This window comes from Takifugu rubripes, chromosome 8, assembly GCF_901000725.2.
Source record: "Takifugu rubripes chromosome 8, fTakRub1.2, whole genome shotgun sequence".
Classification (NCBI taxonomy): domain Eukaryota; kingdom Metazoa; phylum Chordata; class Actinopteri; order Tetraodontiformes; family Tetraodontidae; genus Takifugu; species Takifugu rubripes.
In genome coordinates this window covers 10104874-10129984 of record NC_042292.1, presented here as the reverse complement: position 1 = coordinate 10129984, position 25111 = coordinate 10104874, and the positions used below count along the sequence as shown (strand labels likewise).

General features: G+C 44.7%; 3 protein-coding genes and 1 long non-coding RNA gene across 13 annotated transcripts; 3 read left to right on the top strand and 1 right to left on the bottom strand.

Moving 5' to 3' along the window:
- The first annotated feature begins 825 nt into the window (after positions 1-825).
- On the top strand, positions 826-3068 carry cd59a (CD59 molecule (CD59 blood group) a). The gene is made up of 5 exons (XM_003966711.3): positions 826-901; positions 987-1072; positions 1451-1552; positions 1706-1779; positions 2391-3068. The coding sequence occupies exons 2-5, from the start codon at positions 1018-1020 to the stop codon at positions 2511-2513; spliced, it is 354 nt and encodes a 117-aa protein (XP_003966760.1). The 5' UTR covers positions 826-901; positions 987-1017; the 3' UTR covers positions 2514-3068.
- A 230-nt stretch (positions 3069-3298) lies between these two features.
- Positions 3299-5440, top strand: LOC115250689 (uncharacterized). The gene is made up of 3 exons (XR_003889256.1): positions 3299-3496; positions 4788-4910; positions 5290-5440. It is a non-coding gene; the product is annotated as an uncharacterized lncRNA (long non-coding RNA).
- On the bottom strand, positions 4441-14787 carry mlpha (melanophilin a). Of its 4 annotated transcripts, none has more exons than XM_029840337.1 (17): positions 14674-14787; positions 13895-14590; positions 13407-13520; positions 11693-11914; positions 11433-11545; positions 11021-11065; positions 10880-10938; positions 10712-10801; positions 10329-10434; positions 9720-9913; positions 9560-9640; positions 9253-9483; positions 6025-6195; positions 5335-5496; positions 5048-5101; positions 4923-4959; positions 4441-4814 (listed from the first exon to the last, which is right to left on the bottom strand). In XM_029840337.1, exons 3-17 carry the CDS (start codon positions 13514-13516, stop codon positions 4768-4770), a joined length of 1722 nt encoding a protein of 573 aa, XP_029696197.1. In that variant the 5' UTR covers positions 13517-13520; positions 13895-14590; positions 14674-14787; the 3' UTR covers positions 4441-4767. The 4 variants fall into 4 exon arrangements, 3 of the variants coding, with proteins under 3 accessions (XP_029696197.1, XP_011604787.1, XP_029696198.1); XM_011606485.2 differs by having other exon boundaries at positions 10880-10935; XM_029840338.1 differs by lacking the exon at positions 6025-6195 and having other exon boundaries at positions 14674-14785.
- Positions 14788-15551: 764 nt separating this feature from the next.
- On the top strand, positions 15552-23023 carry LOC101075671 (calcitonin gene-related peptide type 1 receptor-like). Of its 7 annotated transcripts, XM_029840341.1 has the most exons (14): positions 15721-16112; positions 16593-16700; positions 18165-18238; positions 18502-18628; positions 18709-18819; positions 19253-19365; positions 19438-19529; positions 19653-19779; positions 19889-20042; positions 20127-20187; positions 20321-20387; positions 21289-21507; positions 21576-21617; positions 21743-23023. In XM_029840341.1, exons 3-14 carry the CDS (start codon positions 18185-18187, stop codon positions 21950-21952), a joined length of 1377 nt encoding a protein of 458 aa, XP_029696201.1. In that variant the 5' UTR covers positions 15721-16112; positions 16593-16700; positions 18165-18184; the 3' UTR covers positions 21953-23023. The 7 variants fall into 7 exon arrangements, with proteins under 7 accessions (XP_003966761.1, XP_029696204.1, XP_029696201.1 ...); XM_003966712.3 differs by lacking the exons at positions 15721-16112; positions 16593-16700 and adding an exon at positions 15552-15697; XM_029840344.1 differs by lacking the exons at positions 15721-16112; positions 16593-16700 and adding an exon at positions 15634-15697 and having other exon boundaries at positions 18168-18238.
- Positions 23024-25111: the final 2088 nt, after the last annotated feature.

Genomic DNA, 25111 nt, shown 5'->3' with positions numbered 1-25111 from the left:
CCTCCATCCATCCCTCCATCATCCATCCAGCCATCACCCATCATCCATCCATCCATCCATCCATCCATCCATCCATCCATCCATCCATCCACCCACCATCCATCATCCATCCATCCATCCATCATCCACCTATCCATCCATCCATCCATCATCCATCCATCCATCCATCCATCCACCCACCCATCATCCATCCATCCATCCATCATCCATCCATCCATCCATCCACCCACCCATCATCCATCCATCCATCCATCATCCATCCATCCATCCATCCATCCACCCACCCATCATCCATCCATCCATCCATCATCCATCCATCCATCCATCCACCCACCCATCATCCATCCATCCATCCATCCATCCATCCATCCATCCATCCATCCATCCATCCGTCCACCCACCCATCATCCATCCATCCATCCATCCATCCATCCATCCATCCGTCCACCCACCCATCATCCATCCATCCATCCATCTATCCATCCATCCACCCATCAACCAACCATCCATCCATCCATCCATCCATCCATCCATCCATCCACCCTCCATCCATCCCTCCATCCATCCATCCATCCATCCATCCATCCATCATCCATCCATCCGTCCATCCATCCATCTGGATACTGACAGGCAGATTTTGTCTTTTTATTTACTGTTAAAACACTAATTAAGTGGAAATGCCCCCCAATATTTTTGAGTGTAAATGTTGTTTAAGCATTTTTTTTAAACTTCAAAACAACAATATTAATTAAATATTATTAAATCCTCTAGGAAACCCCTCCCAGTAGATCAGGGAGGCCACGCCCCACTGGGAGTAAGGCTCTGATAATTTCACTCAGTCAGAGTGGAGTCTCTCCTTAAACATCAGCAGCATCTATATCACTGCTGCTCCTGCTGCTGGGTGAGTGCACGATACTGTAGGATAGTGCATGATGATGTATGAATGCTGCATGTTACATGTATATTTGTGTGAATCGTGATTCCAGATGAGACTGTCTGGGCTGTGCTGAGTTCAAAATGAAGGGCTCTCTGTGGATCTGTCTGCTGGTCTGCTCAACCTTGACTGGCTTGGGTTTGTTTACTTCATTATTATTATTGAACGCTTATTCATCAGATGTGGCCAAAGTCATACAATTATGCTTGAGTTGATGTGTTTTTAAGCTTCAAAAATGGTCTTTTTGGGGGGTTCAAGCTATTTACAAGTTTACAAGTTACAACTTCAGTGTTCATACAGAAAAGAAACTATATTAAATAGTTCAGGTGTGTTGGATGTCCTAAAATGCTAAAAATGTCTGTATCGTTTTGGATTTTTAATAATGATATTATCTTTTCTTGTCTTTGACATGAATGTCATCCGTGGTTGATTTGTGTTTGTGCAGCAACAAACACACTGAGTGTTAGAGCAGTTTGGGTCCAGTCCAAACCCAGAATAAAGGGCTTTGTTTTCCAGCATCAGCTATCCGGTGCTACAGCTGTAAGGACTACACTGCCAGCTGCTCGAAACAACGAGACTGTAGCTATGACGACGCCTGCCTCACACTCAACGAGAGAGGTGTGTACATGTGTCCACGCTACGCTCAGATTCTGGTTGAGACCAAGTGACTGCTGAACAACAAAACCTTTTTGGATCTCATCTCAAACGCGTTTTACGGTTCTGTTCTGCTCCTGTTGAGGTTCCGCTCAGATTCTGCTGTTCTTGCTGCAGGTGGAATGACGTACCGTCAGTGCCTGAAGTATTCAGACTGTGAGTACAGTCGACTGGGACAGATGTTTCCTCAGGTGACGTCCGAAACACATTTCCACAGCTTCCCCCACAGTCAGCAGGTTGTGGGTTTGATTCTGTGTTCTTGTTCTCCTGGTGGTTCTCCAGATTCCTTCATAGTTCATAAACATAAACATCAGGTTGACCTGTTATAGCAGAAACATCAGTATGATGGGTGATAGATGGACAGATGAATAATGGATGGGTAGAAAGCTGGATGATGGATGGATGGATGGATGGATGGATGGATGGATGGATGGATGGATGGATGGATGGATGAAAAGATCAATGATTAATGCTGATAGATTGATAAATGGATGATGGGTGGATGATGACTGGATTATTGATGAAAAGATGCGCAGATAATGAAAGATGATGGATGGATAAAGGTTGGATGGACTGATAAATGGCTGATGGATGGATGCCTGGATGGATGAATGGATGATTAATGGACAGGTGATGGATTGATGATAGCACCATGGTGATTGACATTGATTTGCTGATTGACTAATCGAAAGATAAGAAAATTGGATGTTTAATTAAGATTAAATGAGTTCAGACACGGTTTTTCTTGTTCACCAGTTTGTATAAAATGGAATATTAATCACGTGATCACTGCCTATTTCAGGTTTCCAGTTTCACCTTCAAGTGCTGTAACTCTGACCTGTGTAACTCCGCCCCCTCGTCTGCAGCCAGCTCTGCCATTGGTCTCCTTGCCTCGCTGCTCATCACGTGGTGGTGTATGATGTGAGGACTAATGCAGCTCTCTAGCGCCCCCTGGGGAAGTCAACGGTTAACAGCTTGCCCCACCCACCATACTGATAATAGTTATTGTTATTGATACGTGTCAGTCACATGACCAATGCATACAGTTAATAGGAATTTATAATCAAGAAATATTATTCAGACTCACTGATAAATACTGGTTAGCACTGTGGCCTCACAGCAAGAGGGTTGTTTGAATCCCCCTTTCTGTGGAGAGTTTACTTGTTCATCCCAGGTCCGTGCGGATCCTCTCCAGGGTGGTTTGTGTTTGGGGTGGCCTGCTGACTTTAAATTGTCCTAATGTGTACGCATGCCAGCATAAATGGTTGTTTGTCTCTCTATGTTGCCCTGGAATGAGCTTGAGATTTATCCAGGGTGACCCTCCCTCTGGCTCCACCACAGCAGGGAGAAGATGGATGGATAAATGCTGACTTACCTGAAGAAAATTAATTCATTTCGTGTGGGTTTTTGTCCATTTTAACTGAATTTGCCTTCACAACCACCTGTCGACAAGCTTTAATAAACGGTGACAACTGGAAAATTGGCTCTGCTTTGGTGATTTTATATCATTGTGTTTATCGTCATAATTATTAACATATGAGCTCATATGAATGTTTCTGACAACAGTTGTAACAGATAATTATGGTTATTACAATAACCGTCCCAGACGCATAGATGAGGGGTCCACCAACAGGTGGTGCTATACTCAAAGCCGACGCCCTGTGGCCTGTAACTCCCCAATAAAAGTATCGATTAGCGTTCTCACCTCTGACCTCCAGGCTCTTCGGATTCGTTCCCATTATTTCAGCGATTGCGGAACACACTGAACCGGTTTCGGGCGGCGCCAGAATATCTCGCTAATTGGGTTTCAGAGCAAACTTTTTGTGACGTCGTTCGAACGGTGGACACCTTCTGACGCAACCAGATCCGAGCGAGTTTCTTACTGGCAGAACTTTCATCGAAGTTCTCGTAAGCCCCCGAACCTTGTTTCTCAAAGTAAAAACCATTAACCAACAGGTAGCCCGTCGCTAACTGTCAGAACCGGTACAAGAATCGGAGTCTGGACTGTGGATGCTTTTAATGTGGAGGAGCATTTCCGCACCGGAAGTATTATCTTTGGGGTCGTAAACGCGCAATGGTTGCATCTGCTAAAGCAAATATCTATCAGAAATATCGTAATTGTCATTTTTTCAAAAGGAAATGAGATTTTTCGTATCTCAACCCCCGAAAAGAACCAGAAGTTCCCCATCAAAGATGGCTGTATTGAGTGGAACGGATTTAAATTTGACTGAAAATGACAATTTGTGCTGACCTTTGACGTTGGTAACAGCAAGAATACTCAACATGAAACTACATCTCTTTAGAATCAAAAAAGTGTAGATGGAAGAAGTGCTGTAACTCTGACTCAAAAAAAATAACACACACCGTCGTGTTTGAAAAAAAATATTTTTGGGGGAATACTCTTTTAGGGTTTCACTAGCAATTAACTGAAATAGAAGAACACCTGGGGGATTGGGGTCTCTTTTATTAGTAGACAAATTTTAATATCAAAAATCTTTGGAGGGACTTGATGTTGATTATTCAGTTGCAAGAAGATTTTTTCATTTATTTTAACACAGGCAAATATAAAAGGAAAATCCTCCCTGCTTCCCTGTATGTCCATGTATTTGTTGGCAATATGATTGATTTAATGTCATCTTAAAGAATAGCTACATGGTTCTGAAATATTTAACATCACAAATTTGTCTGAGAATTCTGTTTGGGAAAAAATCAATAAACTGAGATCAGTTAATTGATCAGAGCTCATTATTAAAAAGAATCAACCTGCCTACCAGAAAGATAACGTACCAAATTACTGCAATCGTCCCACAGCTGATCAATTTTATTTAAAAAAAAGATAAAAACAAGCAGTATTGCTCACCAAGGAATCTGTTTTATTTATTATCAATATCAAATCATGAATTATGCTTTACAATTTCTGGCAAAAATTGTGCCGAGTGTATCATAAATAAGTAAATTAATAGATTCAAAACTGTTTATTCCACTTTTTTAAGTAAAAGCATTTTCATAGAAATGATTGATAACCTTGAAATGAATGTATCTGTAATTTAATTCTTACTTGGCAATCTGCATTTGATGTATTTGGATGTGTTATTAATGTCAGAACTTATTGTGAGTATCAGTAGTTTGGTTCATTTGTGTCACACTGATGCTGCAGTTCCACACCTCCTGTTGCAACTTCAGTTTCTGCTGTTGCCAGGTTTCCATGGAGATCCGTTTCCGTTTTCTATGAACAGTATCGGAAGCAAATATATGGTAATTGTCACGGAGATAAAGCAACATGTCCATTGAAACCAAAGGAACCAGAATCAGGGCTGAAAATGTAAGTTCTTACTCATGTCTGATTTCTTTTTCTGAGAAAATCCACCAGTCTGTTTTCACACAAAGCAGGAGAGAAATTCACCCGTTAGTTTGTAGATTTGATGCTGGAATTTTGGGAATTGAAAAAAAATCACTGACCTTTTTCTTTCCTGCAGCATTCAGAGCTGCAATTTTACTCTCAATGTCAGAAATCTGCAGAGAAAAATGTTTATTTTTTAGCATCAGTGCAGCAAATGACAAATTGCTGAAAAATAATGTGGAAAAAAATGCCAAATAGCAAAAAAAAAAATCACAGAGAATATCCAAATTATTGTTTTTTCTTCCCGTTCTAGGTTTAAATGATTGTTTTGATCATGTGATCTCATGAAAACGCCCCACAGACAGATGAAAATGACCCAATAGGAGCTCAGCCTGATCCCACCCACCTCGCCCTCGGCGCTCTGGACTCTGGCGGCGGTCAACGTCACTACATCCTCCAGCTCGGACAGCTCGGAATCTGTGGTCCCTCCGAAACGGGTCTTGGCGCTCTGCTCGAGCTTTCGCAGCTTGGTCTCCAGTTCGTACGACTGCCCAGCGGCGATGTACACCTGGACAGGTAACAGCCACACCTGTGTCACCTGACCACATCCAGCAGTAACACCAACAGGGCTGTGTATTGCTGCACACACACACACACACACACACACACACACACACACACACACACACACACACACACTGGTCCATGTTTTACGATCATAACCACGCACATTAGGTGTATCGCCCCGATCTGAGATCTGATTTTGCTCCTTCGGTGATTCTCCTGATGTATGCGTTGTAAAAATGTTCACTCCAAAAAACTTCAACATCGGACGCACGATCTATAAATAACCTTTCTTTTTCATTGCTTTTTGAAGGGAAGATATTCTCAGAAGTCGTCATGTTCTCTCACAGTTCCAATAAAAAAAGAGCTTTTTCTTTTGGATTAAATCTGATCCTGGAAATGTTGTGTGGTGCTCCTCCTGGACCCAAACAGGAACCAGTTAGTTTTACAGATACTCAGCCCTGTTGGAGACTGCAGGTGACACAGAGGGGTTATGGCAGAATATGACATGCACTTCATTTTTTTAGCTTACATTTTCCTCAAGTTCCCTGAAAGCATCATCTGCTTGCTTAACGTCAGTCCCTACTAAGTGTGATCGTTCGTGTGCCTGAGAGAGGCCGTACTCGACCATTGCATTTTCTGTGGCGTTAATGGTTCTCAGGACCTCAGTGGTGAGGTCACAGAGGGCAGCAGCGGTGGATCTCTGAAAGCCATGTAGAGGGACACACGTTAGCAGCTGGAAAACAAAAACCAGTCTGGATGGAGACAGACCGGCACCATCCATCAATGTGATCATTGATTATTGATTACCATTCTGTCATTTTGATGAGGAACAACAGGCAACTTTCATCTCATAAATCCTGTGAGACTAATGTTAGACTTTGTGGTGCGTTGAACAGTCATAGGTTATCTTATGTAGAGAGGAAGAAGGTATCTTTTGGTCTTTTGTCACGTGAGTCGCTGTGTCTTTGTACATCTTTGTCGCATCAAACCGATTAAAAGCAAATGCACACGAGTTGATTTTTCTTCGCCCCGTCAACAGAACCACACTTTTGAATCAAACTCCGAACACTTAGAAGAGTTTTGAGACCTTGGTCTGCTCCAGATACCTACAGCATAACTAAGCCCCACCCCTGCATACCTCCACCTCGCCCACAGTGAAGGTGCCAGATGTGCGCCAGAGCTAGGCTAATTGCTAGCCCACAAATGAACTTGTTAATCAACAAACTTCAGACTACTCAGAAGAATGCGGGAGTGCTGCTTTTTTTTACAAAAACATGGTTCAACAACAGCGTCAGAGATGACACCATTCAGCTTAAGCAGCCAATGTGCCATCGGGTAGACAGAATTCTTGTCAAAGGTTTTCCCTGTTTCTGGAGTACTGAATGGCAGCCTTTCTATCTTTCAAGGCAGCTTACAGCCATACTGCTCATTGCTGTTCACATCCCCCATCGCCCAGTCACAACAACAAGAGTGAGGCAATAAGTAAAGCTGGGTGTCGTCAGCATAGCAGCGAAACAATACTCCATGATTACTGGTGACACGAAGAGGAAAACCCCTTGTAGATGGAGTTGGAGAGGCCAATGGCGCTATGAAGATGGTGCAACCATCGGTGTCAAAAGTGACAGACAGGTCAGATCATCCTTGTCCTAAAGGACTCATTGCCCTCCAGTGAGTGACTACTGTCCACTTGCACTGGACACATGTCAAGTTTGTCCTCCCCCTTCCAGTTTGTATATTGGCCTGGACCGATGATACCATCTCCACTGCCCTCCACACAAACCTCATACATTTGGATACAAAGGACTCCTACGTTGGAATGTTGGAACCCCACACTTAGCAAGGAGGCCTCCTCCTCTCTCTGCTGACATCCCAATTCACACAATTGCAAAGGTCCACCCTCTTCATCAAGACTGTCACAACAATCTCTCTCTGAATGTTGAGAAGAGGAAGGACATTGTTGTAGCCTTCAGGAGAGTGTGTACACAGCATGCTCTTCTAACCACCAATGGTGCTGTGGTGGTCATGGTGAGCAGCACTATATTCACAGATGGGCACATTGGTGGACTATAAACATCGCATTACTGGCCGTGAATACCAACCAGCACCTTTACTTCCTCACCAATTTCAGAAGAGCTAGAGGTGCAGGCCGCATCTAATGCACATTTAACATAGGCACTACAGACATCTATCGTAGGAGCCTCACCAGGTGCCCCCACCCCTCCCTTCAGGACATTAACAGTTCATGCCTCACCATAAAAGCCTTCTACATTGCAGGAGACCCCAACGCCCCACACAGCTTCTTCATCCTGCTGCCATCAAGAAGAAGACTGTAGCGCCCCTCCTACCCCTCGGTCCCCCATCAACACTCAGGAACTGCACAAGAGTAATTGGAGTTATATATTATCTATTTATTCTATCTTACTTTATCTTTTCACTGAAGCTTTGGCAGTAACAGGTTTCCTGCATCATGCTAAGGCACTGACATTTAAGTCTGACTTTAAAGCATAAGCACGGATGCTTCACTTCCTGTTCTGCCCATTGATGACAGGGCATCTCAGGCCTCAGGCAAATAAACAAACAAGTAATTAAAATTGTAATAAGCACAGACCCAAAGAAGAGAGTCTCTGGGACACTGGACACTAGCATCATCATGATGCTGCGACAATTTTGACATCAAAAAGCAGCAAAACTTCCTTTATGTTTCACCAAAAAAAAACAAAAAACAACAACCCAGGAAACAAGCATGATGACAGCGCTACAAAACACACGTGGAGACGAATCACACAATTAATAACATCTATCAGTTAGCATTTTATCAGACTGTGTTATACTCTTATTTCAGCATTATTATTTTCAAAATAAAGCAGGTTTAGTTATTATGTGTGACAAAGCAAGACCAAAACGCTGATTATTCATGAATCCTGTCTATGACCCTTGACCTTTCCAAACTCAAACCTTCTTAAATGTTGATTACTTTTAAAATAATCACAGTTAAGCTAAATAAAAATTAATTCCCCACAATCACATGGGGAATCATCGCCTGATCTGATTGTTCCAGCCTGAACATTTAGCAATATTTTCATCATCCTTTGTCACATTCTCAACACATAACATTCTAAACACACCAAAACACAAAGAAATCAAAATTTCCAAACAGATTTTTATGACTGAACTAAGAGAAACAGTTAGTAAATGAGTGTTTTCAGGGAATATGAGGATAATTTATAAATATCATTAATGGTAATGACTGATTCATAATAACAGGTTAACTAAGCCTCATCACTCTTTATAAAAATCCATATTGTTATAATATTTGATCCACTAAAGGACATTGTCCTCTCGTGACCTGCTGATGGTGCAATAACGCAGGTGGTTAGTTCATAAGAAAGAGCATGAAGACGCTGAACGAAGCCATTTACCGTACCAAAAAAAAGAAAAAAGAAAATAAGACTTTACCGAACAACTGCTCCAAAACATGAGAAGCTTTGATCTGGAATTATTTATTTCTGCTGTCATCATGTGACATCCAGGCATCAGATACACAAACAAATGAGTTTTGACAATCTAGAGCAGACAGACAGTCCTGGAAAGGCCAGATCCATCTTCAGGAAGGACTCCAGCTCAAAGCAGCCCTCAGATCAAAACCACCGGAGTCTTATCACTGACATAGTTTCAGAACTTTGCTGCTCATCATGTGCTGGAAAGTCCCGCCTGACTAAGAACCATCTCAGAATACTCATCATGCCCTTCTTCCTACCTTCTGGGCCTCAGTGGGCATCTCATCACTGGATGAGCTCAGTTCTTTGTCTTTCAGAGATTCCAGAGTGATTGCCGGTCCAGTTTTGGTGCTGGCTGGACCTCTGCTCAAAGAGAAACGCCTCTTTCCGGGTTCCTCATCCGACGACACACCCTTGTCACTCAGATTCCCCGCCAGCTCACTCAGCTTCCTCCTCAACTTCTCTTCCTCACTGTGACCCAAACTGGCGGCCTGCAGGGCGACAGTAAGAACAGCGACTCAAACAGAACCGTCTGCACGGCTGAGCTGAGGTCACGTCTCTCCTCACCTCGTCTGCAGGGGTCATTTTCTCCTCCAGGCGACTCAGCAGACTCTCGATGGCAAACATGCGTTTGTTTAGCTCGTTCATCTGCCAGGAGAAGAACGGAGACACCCTCATCAGGGGACATTGGCCAGCTGCTGCAGCGCTAAAATGCTTCCTGTCTTACAGGCGGGGCTTGACCCAGGTTCTCCTGGGACGATGCTCTGCTGTTTCTACGGCGATGTGGCATTTGCTGACTCATGGGGGGGAACCTCGGGTAATCGTCCTCATCAGAGGTGTCGACATACTGCTGCCGCGCCACAGAAGAGCTGATCTTTGACAGCGAGCGGGTCTGAACCATCCGGTTATCACCGTAGTCATCTGACCATCCAGGCAGACAACAGGTGAATGTACACAGGTGGACAACACAGCAGAGGAATGGACACGTAGATAAACACAACAGGTGAATGTACACAGGTGGACAACACAGCAGATGAATGGACACGTAGATAAACACAACAGGTGAATGTACACAGGTGGACAAAACATCAGGGGAATCTACACATGTGGATAACACAACAAACAAATGTACACATGTAGATAACAACAGGTCAATGTGTACAGGCAGAACACACATCAGGGGAATCTACAGAGACAGACAACACGACAGGTCAATGGACACAGGTAGACGACACATTGCTTCAATACACACAGGTGCAAGATTGTTAGCATGTTTCTGGTCACAATGTTTACTAACTGTGCATTTGAACAACATGCGCATATGTGTATTATGTACATGTATCGGGTCTCATGGCGTAGCGATCCAGACTCTTCCTGCGGTTCATTCTGTGGTTGTACATCTCGTAGTCCATTTCATTCCTGTAACCTCGATCCTCCATCATCTGTCGCATGAAACAGCCGCCAGAATCATCGAATTAGAAACACTGGACACATTTCTTAAACTTAAGTGTAGCCTGACACCATCTTTTTGTACGTGTACTGGACATACAGCGTGTCATTGCACCTCTATGTGCACTTGTCAGACAGCTCTGGTACCACTGTAGCCGTACAGTGACAAACTGAGGCACCTGCATTGATCACGCGTTGCCAGGCCTGTTTGATCGCACTTTAACCGAGCTGTATGGAGAATGTGTTAGCGTACGTGGATTGTTGTCTCACCTGTACTGACTGTCGCCGTGAATGAGGGAAATAGTCATCAGGGTCAAAGTCAAGAGGATGCACCGACAGCAGACGTTTGTTCTTCCTCATCTAATAAAAGGGAAAATAAGTGTAAAGGTTGTGATCTTACACGGCCATTAATTGCATGATTGTGAGAGCAGGCGTTACCGTTTTGAAGCGCTGGAAATCGGCTTCTCCATTTTCATCCTCTAGGCCATTAAATCCTTCTGGGCGCAAGGGCAAAAGTCCAGAGTAGATCTGTCTCCGATTTAAATCAAACATGGTGTAAAAGTGTGAGCAGAGACTTACGGCTGCTAACATCGGGCATGCTCTGAGTGTCGTCATCACGACCACCTGAAAGACACTCTGGATCATTACCTCATCATATTAACACGGATGACAATATTAACCTTGTAGACTCTGATTCATTGATTACGACGGTAATAATAATTGCTATTGTTGCTCTGGGTGTTCCTTTTCATCTCAAACTGGACTGATCTCAAAACACAGCTGTAGTTTACAGCACAGGGAGGTCCCCTTACGCCGCCAGCGGTGGTGACAGGGAGCAGGACCAACCATCTTCACTTGATGGTGCTGACATCTTCTCTACACCGGGCCCAAGCTAAGATGCTACAAGGTTTTACTGCTGAGGAACCTCTCGTGATGCACTTGGTTACTCTGTACTGTGCTGAAGGACAGAATGATGTCACGGCTGACTCACCGTCTCCGTTCAGCCTCTTATACAGTGACCTCATAACCTTGGCACTGCCAAAGCGTTTAAAACGGTTTCTCACGTTGTCATGGTACCAACCGGCTGTGCCAATCTTCACCACCCTGCACACAACGCTTACCGTTAGCTTAGCATCAGGGCAAGAGAAATCACGGCTTATCTACCACGTGAAAGTAGATCATTAACGTCACCCATCAGTGGAGGAAAAGGTGTGGTTAAGATGACCAGCTTGTGGTCTGGGAGATGTTCACCTGGTCATGCGGCAGTTGTCACAGACCCAACCGTGCTCCTTCTTGTTGTAGCGGCTGCAGGACTTGCACGTGTACATGTGACAGTCCAGACACTGACGTTTGCTGTTGACCAGGAACTTAAATGGCTGCAGGCAGCAGATGCAGAGAGAGTCCGACATGCACTCCTGAGAACCCAGCAGCTCCCGTTTGGACCCTTCTTTCTCGATTCTGGTCTTTAGTTGGCTGGAAGGCAGGTAACAGGAGAACATGCACTGAGTTTCTCAGGGTGGACGTTAACCGTGGACCGCCGCCCCCTGTTTTCAAATGTGATTGAATTATTTTTTTCTTCATGCTTTCCTTTGTATTTGATAGCTCGACCATCTGAAAGGACGGTCTGTTCTTCAGATTTCATGTGATTATCCGCCTGCTGGGCGACAAACCTCCTCACAGCGAATATGGCGACCACACAGGCTCTATTGTTGTTTAATATTGCATATGTTCATGCCGCATCTTCAGCGTTGCTCAGCTGATCGCTCTGCTGACAGTCACACCACAGTTCGATGGTGTCATGCTTTCTAAAAATGTACCAGAGAGACCAAACAACAAGACAAACTCAGCTCCCAGTCACCCATAAATAAAGGGGTTGGCTCTTCTCTGTGACTGGCCGTCATTCAAACCTCACCTGTGACTTATTTTCTGTCTTATTATTTGATTGGTTTGTTGCTGAACTGATCCAAATGGAAGTTTCCAGTCAATTCAGTCGTAACGTTTGATCACATCATGACAGCGCTAGTCGTGTTTAACACATTCTTTGATTGGACTACGGTCACATTAATTCTGTGGAAATACATGGAGCCCTGGGGAGTCTGTTTGTGCCCTGGGGCTGATGGGAATTGGAGTCTGTAACCAGAAACATTTACTGTTGTTGTGAGCTCCCAGTTCTGTGTCCATCAAACTCTGTGACTGTACGGTGATCAGGCTGTGATGGAGGGATGGATGGATGGATGGGTGAGTGGATGGATGGGTGGATGGATGGATGGATGGATGGATGGATGGGTGAGTGGATGGATGGATGGGTGAGTGGATGGATGGATGGATGGATGGATGGATGGATGGATGGATGGATGGATGGATGGATGGATGGATGGATGGATGGGTGAGTGGATGGATGGATGGGTGAGTGGATGGATGGATGGATGATGGATGGATGGATGGATGGATGGGTGAGTGAGTGGATGGATGGATGGATGACGGACGGACGGACGGACAGGTGAGTGAGTGAGTGGATGGATGGGTGGGTGGATGGATGGATGGATGGAGGGATGGATGGAGGGATGGATGGATGATGGATGGATGATGGATGGATGGAGGGAGGGATGGATGGATGGATGGATGGATGGATGATGGATGGATGGATGGATGGATGGATGGATGGATGGATGGATGGATGGGTGAGTGAGTGGACGACGGACGGATGGACGGACGGATGGATGGATGGAGGGATGGATGGATGGATGGATGATGGATGGATGGATGGATGGAGGGAGGGATGGATGGATGGATGGATGATGGATGGATGGATGGATGGATGGATGGATGGATGGATGGATGGATGGGTGAGTGAGTGGACGACGGACGGATGGACGGATGGACGGATGGATGGATGGAGGGAGGGATGGATGGAGGGATGGATATAGGGAGGGATGGATGGATGATGGATGGATGGACAGCTTACCCCAGTCTCTCCTCCTCCGTCTTGCGGAGGTTAAAATCCCGCTGGATCACCTCCCAGATGTGTTTGGCCTCCTCGTCTGTGAGACGGGACAGATCCAGTTTTCGATCCATGACGCTGAAATAAAGAAACGGCCGTTCTGAGATGAGAGCGGAGCTGTTGATCCTCAGGGTTCTGCTGTTAGACTCCACAGGTTCAGAAACCAGAACGATCAGAAGATTCCGGTGCCCGTCGGTCTGCAGTCGAGCTCTATTGTAATTTGTATTTTTCTTTCAATTTCATGCTATAGAAATTGTGACTCTTGTTTTTGTCGCCACACCCAAAAATCTGCGGCCGCATTTATGAAATTCAAAGTGTGACCTTCTGCCAGCGGTGCTGAAAATCGTCACCTTCGGTGTAGAAACGGCAGCACGTTGTTGTGAGACTGTGACAACCAAAGAACAATCACATAATCGGAAGAAGGTTTAAAAGCAGAGGAAGGAAAAACTCACCGTCAGTCTCCGCTCGGCTCGCCAACTGATGAAACCTCTCTGACTTTAACGGAGAGTCAGCTGATCACATGACCCGCATTCCCATAGCAACACACACACATGCACACTCACAATTGCACTTTATTTGTACAGTGTCTGCAACAATCAGGACTGTGTGTACAGAAACCCAGAGTCTGATCCTCAACAGGCAGCAGGCCTTTAACAGGATGAAACCTGGAGCAGGACCAGGACCCCCCTATTGGTGGACTGATGGGTAAAGGACCCTGTAGTTCTGGAGAAAGATTTTAAAGACTATTGTGAATTTCATCGGTAGCCAATGAAGTGAAACCAGCACAGGAGTCATGTGACCTCTCTGGCTGGGGCATTTTGGATCAGCTGGGGGTTCTGACAGGATTATTCAGAGAAGGCACTTCAGCTGATGTTCACCTGGGTCCCAGGGGCTCCGAGGCAGTGGAAGGCAGTGGGACCTGACCGGCTTCAGAGTCCAGAGGCCTGGGCCGAACCGCTGGCTGAGGTGAACGGCTTCAGACCTGTGACCCTCGCTCTCATAAGTGACTGGAGATGCTGGTTCTAGAGCAGCTAAACTCTGCGGTTCCTCGAGAGTCTAGACCTTCTCCAGTTTGCCTTCCGCTTCAACAGGCCAGTAGATGTCATGGTCCTTACTCTCCACACTCCAACACCTGCACTTTCACAACACTTATGCACAACATCAGTTCCTTGATTCCACTTCCAGTCCAATCAGACCTATTATACAGATGGCTGGACCCACCTTCACCCACCTGTAACTGGATCTGGGACTTCCTTACAGACAGGCCACAGTCAGTATGGGGCCCCACAGGGCTGCTGCCTTGGTCCTTCACTCTTTTCACTCTACACATAGAACTGGACTTCTGATCAGGACGATGACATCGTCACGTACACTGATGACACTGTTGTCCTCGGCCTGATCGAAGGGAGGGACGAGTCACTGTACAGGGACCTGGTCCACAACATGACTGTCTATGGGGAAGACAATCCCAGTCTGGGACCACTGCCTGAACAGATCCAGCAGAAGCCTCTGAAAACCATGAGAAGGGGGGAAGGCAACACACATCTAACACTTTCAGAGCTTTAATATCATGTCCCACATTGTTCTGACTGTAATTCTTGGTGGAATTCCAGTTATTAAAGAATAAAAGTTGTCATGTTTATTTCAGTATATTTAAGACTGAGGGTCATTCTAAAGTACAGTGGAATTAAAAACAATTGGAGAGGTGTTGAATGTGGTCCACCTGGTCTGTGGTAAACCCCAAACGGGTCTGGGTCCCGCAGCGTTGGTGCGGGCAGAAGACTCCATAGTAACGAACGCCTGTAATTCCAGATGCCACCAGCAGGTGGGGCGATTGGACGCAGGTTGAGTTTCACCACGGATGATTCTTCGAACAGCTGCGGTGTAAAAGAAGATTTAAGTGACTATAATTCGTCCAACATGTTCACTTTAGTGCCGTTTCAGTAGAAAGATCTCATGTTCAGCAGCCGGCTGAAACACTCAAAATGGTTTCTTTTGTAATTTTCCAAAATCCTCAGATGGAACCAAAGCATGACACAACCCTGACCTTTGACCCCAATAAGTTCTGCGCAACTTTTTCAGTTTTTTTTTTTATGGATCGAGTCATTTGGATGTTATTGGAATCCCTGTTTACTTGGGCTGTGTGATGTCATCAGAGTGGGCCGTCTGTAGCCAAAGGGAAGGATGATGTCATTGCTAGCTGTGGTCATTGTAACGGAGCAGAGCCAGAGGAAAGATCTCGCCGCAGCGCTGAGGTACGTTTCCAACAGACAACACCTGTTTGTATGGTGGGAAGCCGTTGAATTATATTATTATATTACTGTTTTTGATGCTGAGTTGAAACTCGGTGGTCACCTGACAGTCAGAAGGTTGTGGGATTAATTCCTCTTTAATGTGAGTTTCCACCTTCTCCTGTTGTGTGTCTGTGTGTGTGCTGTGGTTAAACTGGACCCCAGCGCGGGTGAACCATGGTTGATCTGGGCTCAAGCCTGTGGGTAGACTGTGGAGGCTCACCCTGCAGGAAGGGTGCCATGAAAAACAGGAAGGTAAAGGTCAAAAGCGGGACCTTGGGTGAGAGACGTCCAAGGGAGCGTTCAGGACCATTACTGCCTTGGGATGATAAATCAGAACACTGTAACGAATAATCGCTACTGTTGTAGCTTGTGTTTGGTGAGCAAACCGTTGCTTATAAATCATCCATCTATTCATTTATTTACATTTTTATAGTTTGGTATTTTATATTTATATTCTATTTTTAATTTATTCTATTTTATTTCTTATTTTATTTTTCATTATCTTTAATAGGTTTAATGGTGTGTAATGGTGGTGGGTAATTTTGTACAGTGCTGTCCTTTTTTTTTTTGGAGATGCTAATTTCCCTGATGGACACCCCCTAAAGGGATCAATAAAGTACTCAATCAATCAATCAATCAATCAATCAATCAATCAATCAATCAATCAATCAATCAATCAATCAATCAATCAATCAAATCATCACTGATCCAGATGTGGTAGTAAACTACAGGCCCAGGTCTAACCGACCGTTTACCTCTGGAGGTCTTGACAAAGGAGGAGCAGCCCGTCGGAGGTGTTTCAGTCAACTTTTCAATCATCTCAGCACTTGTTAAACGTTATTCATGATCCACTCAGAGCTTCAGACAACGGACTGGTTCCTCTAGTGGTTCTGCTGGACCTGGATGCTGGTTTTGCTGTGGACGATCAGAGCATCCTGATACAGAGAGTGGAGCAGCTCGCTGGGTATAACCTGCTGATGAACTTTCCTCTTCGTATAGTGGTTTAGTCCACAACGTTGTGCACTTGGACCAGTCTGTGAAGACTCGGGGCCGTACTGGTTGGAGTGAATGTGTGCTGCAGTTCTATACATCAGTTTCATTTGACCGCGGTGACCCTGTGACCTAGAGTTTCCGTGGAAACACTTGTGTGCTGTAGGCTAAGAAAGCTAGCACTCAGTTTAGCATAGAAACACTCAAAAGTAAAAACATTGGGCCCGATTCACCAATATGTTCTTACGAATCTTCTTAGATTCTTTCTTAAGTTGTCCTTAAGAAGTTTTTTAAGAAAACCCTACGTCGGATTCATCAACGCGTTCGTAAGCCCCAGAATTGTTCGCAGCTGTGTTCTTAGATTGATGAATGCCATCTGTTCGTAAGTTGAAAGCGCGTGCCAGGTGAGTCTAATTAACATACGATTAGCATAAGTCACCGCCCACTAATGCCCATAAAAGGAACTGCAGCAGGACCCTGTAGACGGAGCAAAAAGCAGCGAAATGCCCAAAGCGAAATGCCCAAAGCTTGCCTCTCCACGCCTGATTTCTGACGCCGTGTTGAACAATCAAGAAAGGATGGCTAACACGCTTGATAAAATTGCCTCAACCCTGATGACTATAGCCAACACGCTTAAAGAAATCAACAAGAATGTAAAAAAAGAAGAATGTAAAAAAAAATAAACGTGTAAAAGCTGTGCTCGGATTGTGACAATAATGCATTTTATTCACAAACGGGCAATTAATCGCGCTCGAACGTGAACCGCGTGCCTGCAGTCTGGCCCCATCATTGCGTCAGGACGCACATCCTCACGGGGTTGTGGCTCTGTGTCCAAACACATCCAGCGCCCCTTCAACATGCCGATGGTGCGTTCAATGGTGGAGCGACTGCGCGCATGCATCGGATTGAATAAAACTCCTGTGGAGTCTGAGGGTTGGTCAGTGGTGTCAACAACCAGGGCATATCCTCAATCCCCTAATAAAATAAATCAAGATAAAATCAAATAAAAAGACAGTTTTGGCATGGTTTCCAATTTGGTTGATTAATGTTAAGTCATTGGCACATTTACGTAATTTTAAAATTCTCCGTAAATCACCAAAAATAGGAAATAAACAAATAAATAAATAAATATGACAGAATTATCATTGTAATATTGAATTTTATTGAACTGCACAAGAGAAGAAAACACAACCATGCCAACATGTCGGCACTGAAATGTGCGTAAGAGTACTCCTGAGTGTTCGTAGGATTTGTTCTTACCTACGAATAAATCCAGGATAAGAAGAAATTGGTGAATGCCACAATCTTCGTCAACTGTTCGTAAGTGGGACTTAAGAACAAATTTGTTCGTAAGAACGCTTCGTGAATCTGGCCCAATGTTTTAAATGGATTTTCTTTTTCTGTACACATAAATTCAATAACTGATCTCTTTCCTCAGAAGACACTGACCAGATTCTGATGATGACTCTGGTCCCCCTCCTGCTCCCGCTGCTCCTGTGTAGCACCAACAAGGTCGCTGTCATATTTGACTGTCAATAAAATCTGCCTGACGATGGTTTATCGGATTCTGATCATTTCATATTTTTCCCAACATTCTAACTTTGCTAACATAAGCTTATTTTGGACGATAGTGGTGCTACTGAGCTACTGAAAAAGCAAATGCTAATGCTATTTGTTGGGGATTCCAATGTGACGGTAGCTCATCAGAGAAGCCGATATTAGCTGTGCCAGCGGCTAATGCTATGTATACTAACTGAATTTCCAAACTTCTTCAGCTGTTTGCGGTGGAGAGTACTGATGCCAATCATCAGACCAATCTGAACCAGAACCAGATCGCTAAGAACCAGTTCTCCTGTTACCAACGCATCACCAAAGACTCACATCCAAAAATTAAACATGCAGGTGCACAAATGACCTAAAAACAGCTGTTTAAGTGAACACCGAGCCATGATTTTGGATTTGAAACATTTTGTTGTTATCAGGTCTTCAATGCAACATGACCTGGGACGGGTGGCTCTGCTGGGACCAAACCGCTGCCGGAACCACCACAGAACAGAGCTGTCCGGACTACTACCATAACTTTGACCCTCAAGGTTGTAATACTACTCCAACAATTACTACTAGTAACAAAAACAACAACAACAATAATAACAGCAATAGCCCACTAGCCCACCAATAACAGTAATAACATAATAAAGTGACCTTTGACCTTTGGGTCAAAGTTCTACGGATCTAGTTCTACAGCACAGAGAGGGTAGATATTCATGAAACCAACCCACCGGTAACAGCCAGTGACTAGTCACAGCAGAAATAGGACCAAATAAAGGGTTACTATAACAACAACAATAATGATTCTGAGTGAATTAATGGATTTTATTTCCTCTAAAGGATTTAACTTGATTAATATTAAAACATTTTTTCCAATTTGTTTAGCCAAGTTAGCGAAGCTAGTTCCAGTCATTCAGACCGTGCCTTTACTAGCTGCTCCTCTGACCTTCATGTCATGACCTTCAAATGTGTTTCCAGCTGTGGCGTCCAAAGTGTGCACAGAGAACGGAGAGTGGGGACGGCATCCTGAGAGCAACAGGACCTGGACCAACTACGAAAACTGCATAGCAAATTCCACCAATCACCAAACAGTGAGATGAAATCACAATGACACACGACCGAGTTTCAAAGCTTTTTCTGAACGCCGCTGTTTCCTGTTGCAGGCGGCCATGACTCATTTCTACCTGGTGATAATTGGCCACACCCTCTCGCTCGTGTCCCTGCTCATATCTTTGACTATATTCTTCTATTTTAAGTGAGTCTCTGGCACTTCTGTATCTTCAAAAAGCAGAAAAGACGACAAGATTAGCAATATACTAGCAATATTTCTTTGCTAGCGTATGTGGGCGATGCTAACAGTGTACACGTTGGTCCTCAGGAGTCTCAGCTGTCAGAGGATAACCCTCCACAAAAATCTCTTCCTGTCTTTTGTCCTGAACTCGATCGTCACTGTGATCTGGCTAACGACCGTAGTCAACAAACAAGCACACACCCACCACTATTCTGTGAGGCCCCGCTGCAAAAACAAGCTAAAATCTGTGATGCCACTGACTAACGCTGCTAAAATCTATGCTACGCTATGGAGTGACAGGCTAAATCTATGTGACGCTACAGGCTATCTGTAAGCTGCTGATGTTCGCCCACCTGTACCTGCTGAGCTGTAATTACTTCTGGATGCTCTGTGAGGGAATCTACCTGCACACTCTGATCGTTGTGGCCGTGTTTGCAGAGAAACAGCATCTGTTGTGGTATTACCTGCTCGGCTGGGGTGAGTGGAGCTCTTTACCAACAGAAAATCAGGCTAACATGCTCAAGCAATGGTGTCACAGTGTTCTTGGATTGGACTCTGCAGGATTTCCTCTCATGCCCACGGTGCTTCATTCGGTAGCTCGACACAGCTACTACAACGACAAGTGAGAGCTCGCGTTATTTTCCAATCTTTGTCAAAGCACTTCCTGAAATGTCCTCTTATCTTTTTGTGTAATAAATGGATGCATTTGCCAGCGTTTGTCTATTGTGCGGTAAGATGAGGTGATGTGTTGACAGGTGTTGGGTCAGCTCGGACACGTCGCTGCTCTACATCATCCATGGACCCATCTGTGCTGCGCTGGTGGTGAGACTCAAACACACGAGTGCAGTTCTGTTCTCCTGTTGCTCTGCTGAGATCTGAAAACTCTTTAGAATCAGGAAAAGTGATCAGAACCAGGAAACCCGCTCATGCCAAATGGAATAGGACCAGTTTCACACCCTCGTACAGCAGCCCTGTTATAGGTAACCTTGACTACGGCTGATGTTCTCCTGATGGTGACGGGTTTGGATCCAGTACGGTGGCACCTTGTTGGTCCTGGAAGTGGACTGTGTGGCCCACAGCACCATCAACAACTGCTGGCTTCTTTCTATCCCAGTGGGTACTGGGAAGTGAGGCTGTCCCAGTGTGGCCTCATCACCTCCTCCCACTCAGCTCTGGTTGAATCCTGGTCGACTGGTTGGTTGAGTGGCTGGATGGTCGTCTGGTTAGCTGGATGGTTGACTGGTTGGTTGGTTCATTGACTGGTTGCAACACTAGTTGACTGGTTGATGTGCTGGTTGACTGGTTGGTTGGCTGGTTGGTTGGCTGATTGACTGGTTGATGTGCTGGTTGACTGGTTGGTTGGCTGGTTGACTGGTTGATGGGCTGGTTGACTGGTTGGTTGGCTGATTGACTGGTTGATGGGCTGGTTGACTGGTTGGTTGGCTGATTGACTGGTTGATGGGCTGGTTGACTGGTTGGTTGGCTGGTTGGTTGGCTGATTGACTGGTTGATGGGCTGGTTGACTGGTTGGTTGGCTGTTTGGTTGGCTGAGTGACTGGTTGATGGGCTGGTTGACTCACTGAGATGAACTTTGCAGTTTGAATCTGTGACACTATGAACTGTGACATCTATAACTAAAATGATTCACCATCATTATCATAGTTGCATTATCGGGTCCAAACTGAGACCAGTTCTTCTTTGTGTGTCTGATTTGCACGACCAGGTAAATCTCTTCTTTCTGCTCAACATCGTCCGGGTCCTGATCACCAAACTGAGGGTGACCCACCAGGCCGAGTCCAGCCTGTACATGCGGGCCGTCAGAGCCACCCTCATCCTCATCCCTCTGCTGGGGATCCAGTTCGTCCTGCTGCCGTACAAACCCGACGACCCGCGCGTCTTCGAGAGCTACATGTACATCATGGAGATCCTGATGCACTACCAGGTCAGCAGACGCCGTAAACATTTGGCATCCAAGTTCTGTTAAGGTGACCCAAACCTTTCCTCCTGCAGGGTTTTCTGGTGTCCACCATATTCTGCTTCTTTAACGGGGAGGTGAGTCCGTCCGTCGCCGTGTTGGTGTTGGCGCTCCATAAAATCCTCAACAACAGCTCCATAATTTCCCTCTGTCACCTTCAAATGCTGATTTGGATGGGTTGGGTTTGCCTGTGACGCTGCAGGTCCAGAGCGTCCTAAGGAGACACTGGAACCAGCAGCGGATGCAGTTCACCGGGACCTTCGCCAGCGCCGACTTTTTCCGCTCGGCGTCCTACGTGGCGTCGTCGCTGACCGAGGTTCATCGCTGCTACAGCACCGAGAGCCACGCGGAACACCTGAACGGCGGCAAGAGCTACTCCGACATTTTCAGATCCGAGAGCCCGTTTGTCTGAATCTGACGACTCAATGGGAAATCGGCGGAAGAATCAGTTAGAAATCCAACAGAAATCGGACTAATTGATGCTCATGATCGTAGCGCAATCATACAAACCCCAAAATTTACTCTCTGTCATCAAGTCAAGTGAGGATATGTTAGTTTGTCGACGGGGAAGTTGAATCTGAGGGTTAAAAAGGGTTCAGAACTCAACATTTAGCATTTAAGTGCTCTCAACACTAAGGAAAAACAGTTTTATTCCATGTTTTCATTTTAGCCCAGTGAGCTTTTGTGTTTTTGTGTGTTTGAACGATGACAGAAACATATTGGAGATAAACAGATTTCTAGTTTAGCGTTTCTCTTTACAAAACCACAGTTACTTCCCCAAAAAATGTGTTTTTACAGCAAAAAAATCTTGATTTGCTGACCTTTAACATGATGCCAGCTGTTCAGTTCCAACAATTGCTGAATCGATGTTTTCTTTGTTCCATCACTCTCAGCTTCATCCTTCAAATGAAAACAGTCTCATGGAATTCTGAATTTTGTCAAATGTTTGACCGCCATAAATTTGACTTTCAATCAAAATCAGGATAAATATGATTGAAGATCAAACCTTTCTCTGAGAGCTGCATTTAGCTTTCAGCATTTAGGAAAATATTCCGTTACTCTGTGAAAAAATATTCCATATCTTTGTGCCAGCTAAGGAGGTTAGCATGCTAGCTTAAGAGCATCAGCGGGAATTTTGTAGCCCACAGAAGTTAGCTTAGGCTAACTGACACATTTATTTAACTTGTGTTCATTTATTTTGTCTGAATTAAACAGAATCACATGACTTGTATGATTCTTGTTTTGTGTTCATAGAATTTTAATAGAATTCTATTTCCTGTTCGGAACTGAGATTTCGATGGGTGATTCATGATGTCATCAATCATTTAAACATTTTAACTGTGTAAATATTTGTTTATATTTTCCAGCTAGCTTAAGGGTCATGAGAATTTATACAGAATGGAAACCGTCAAAGGTTTTATTTTCAGTTTTGTAACATTTGTGTTGCTGTAAATAAAAAATGAGCTATTTTGATACAACTCTGGTACAACTGGTGCAACTTGTTTCATTTCAGTAAGTGTCTGTTAAATGAATATTATATTAGTCAAAGTTAAGGAATCACTGAGGTGCAATAAATAAAAATGGAACTGATGATCCATTAATAGTATTTTCTTATCAACATCTGTTGTTTTGTCAAAATATTTAAAAATGTGGCATTAAGGTCAGAAATCAACCCCCAATTCTCTGTCTTTACCTCACAGGAAGTCACATTGGCAGGCACTCGGGAGACTTCCTGTTTCTAAGAATATTTCACCGTTCAACTTTGACTGTAATCACTTTCCGCTTCTCACAGCAAACATATGTTTTCTGAGTTAATCTCATGAAAACTCAAAACATTGACGGCTAGAAAACTGAGAATAGGCTCAATTGTTGGTGCATTTGCTGAAGATGATGATTTTTCATTAATTGTGAAGAATGGCACCAAAAAAAATCTCAAGGAAAACCACCACAACATCACAAATGAGCGTGTTAGCTAAGGCAGGATGCTTGCTAACATTGCTGAATTAGTGTTTGCAAATACAAACATCTCAGGAAGATGACATCATATACCTGTTGAGTGTTTGACCAGGTACCTTCTCTGTGCTCGCCGCCAGCGTTCTCATCACATTGAACATGATGACGTGAGTCTAAATGTATTTGCAACATTTATCCCAAAACCAGATTTTCACATTTTGGTTTTTCATAAATGAGAGCAAAAAGCTTCTCAGTTTCCACTGAAGTAATTCTGAGCCTTGTCTGCAGGTCGGGAGCATCTGTGCGTGGAAAAGCACCAGCGAAGGGCGTCAGCCAGTGTCGGGGTCAAAAACGTGACCCAGGTTGGGTGCCACCACAGGAAGCCTCATCAACACCCGTTTCCTCCTTATGAGGACACGCCCAGTCTGTTGACAAGGGGTGGGGCTTGGGCACTGGAGGTGGGGCCTGGGTAAGTTGTTTTTTAGCATTTGTAGCATTATTTTTCACGTTAGTAGTGAAAAAAGGATAAGAAATGTAGCAATAATTGTCAGTGATCGGGTCGGAAGAGTTTTCTTCGAGCATCTCAACCTTCTTCCCCTGAAACGAGCCACTCAAATCTTTGACGCTTCATTTCCTGCTGCCTGGCAGTGATGTGAGCTGGCGTCCACACCCAGGCCGTCGCTTGCGCTCCTCTTCGGCAGCGTGTTGCCAACAGGAAGTAGCTCGTTCCTCTTCCAGTTTCCTGCCATTGTCCCCTTCTGCCAGCAGGAACATCGGAAAAGGTGGGAAGTTAAAGCAAAGTGTTTCCCTTTGAAAGGCGTTGCCTCTGATATCAGCGGAGACAAACCTATGGGGACACAGCGTACACTAACCCTTTGGCTTACTTCTGGAATTTAGATCGTATTATGTCCCTTTTCAAAACGTCACGTTCGCAACATTAGCTTACTATTGAACTAGCAGTACAAGACGCGGGGGTCGTCGGGTTTGTACGGCAGCAGGACGAACTGAAGCAAACGTATCTTGATGATGCTCGTGACTTGGAGGCAGGGCCCAGTCCCCAACCTGCCAAATGGTGGCAAATAACAGATTTATCATCCAAAATAAAAATGAGAAACTTTTGAATTGAGCTCCACTACAGCCAGTCACCGGGGGGAGGATGAGAAATACAGTTCTGGCTTAAGTTTTAGCAGAACATTGTTTGTTGGATTAGCATTAGTCTTCTTCTTCTAGTTCGGTGCATGTTCAAACTTTAAAGTGTTGCCTGGGCAACCAACTGAGTAGCTCCTCCCCCACCTCAATGACCAAAACATCGGCCTAAAGAGGACCCCCCAACTTCTTATCCACAGAAGAATCTGGTGGAGGATCTGATCAAAAACCAGTGCAGTCCTTTTAAAAAACAGACCTGATGCAAACTGGACCAGATCCTGTTAACACCCCCCCCCCCCCCCCCCCCCCCCCAAACATGTACTGAGGAAGAATACTCACAAACTTAGGTTGATTTTTAAGGATTTCATGCTGACAACAGCTACCATCCCCGTCTGGACAGATGTGCAACAAATACAGAAGGGGTTTGGTGGGGGTCACATCTGTCAGCGAGGTGGTCCGAGGACCCACCATC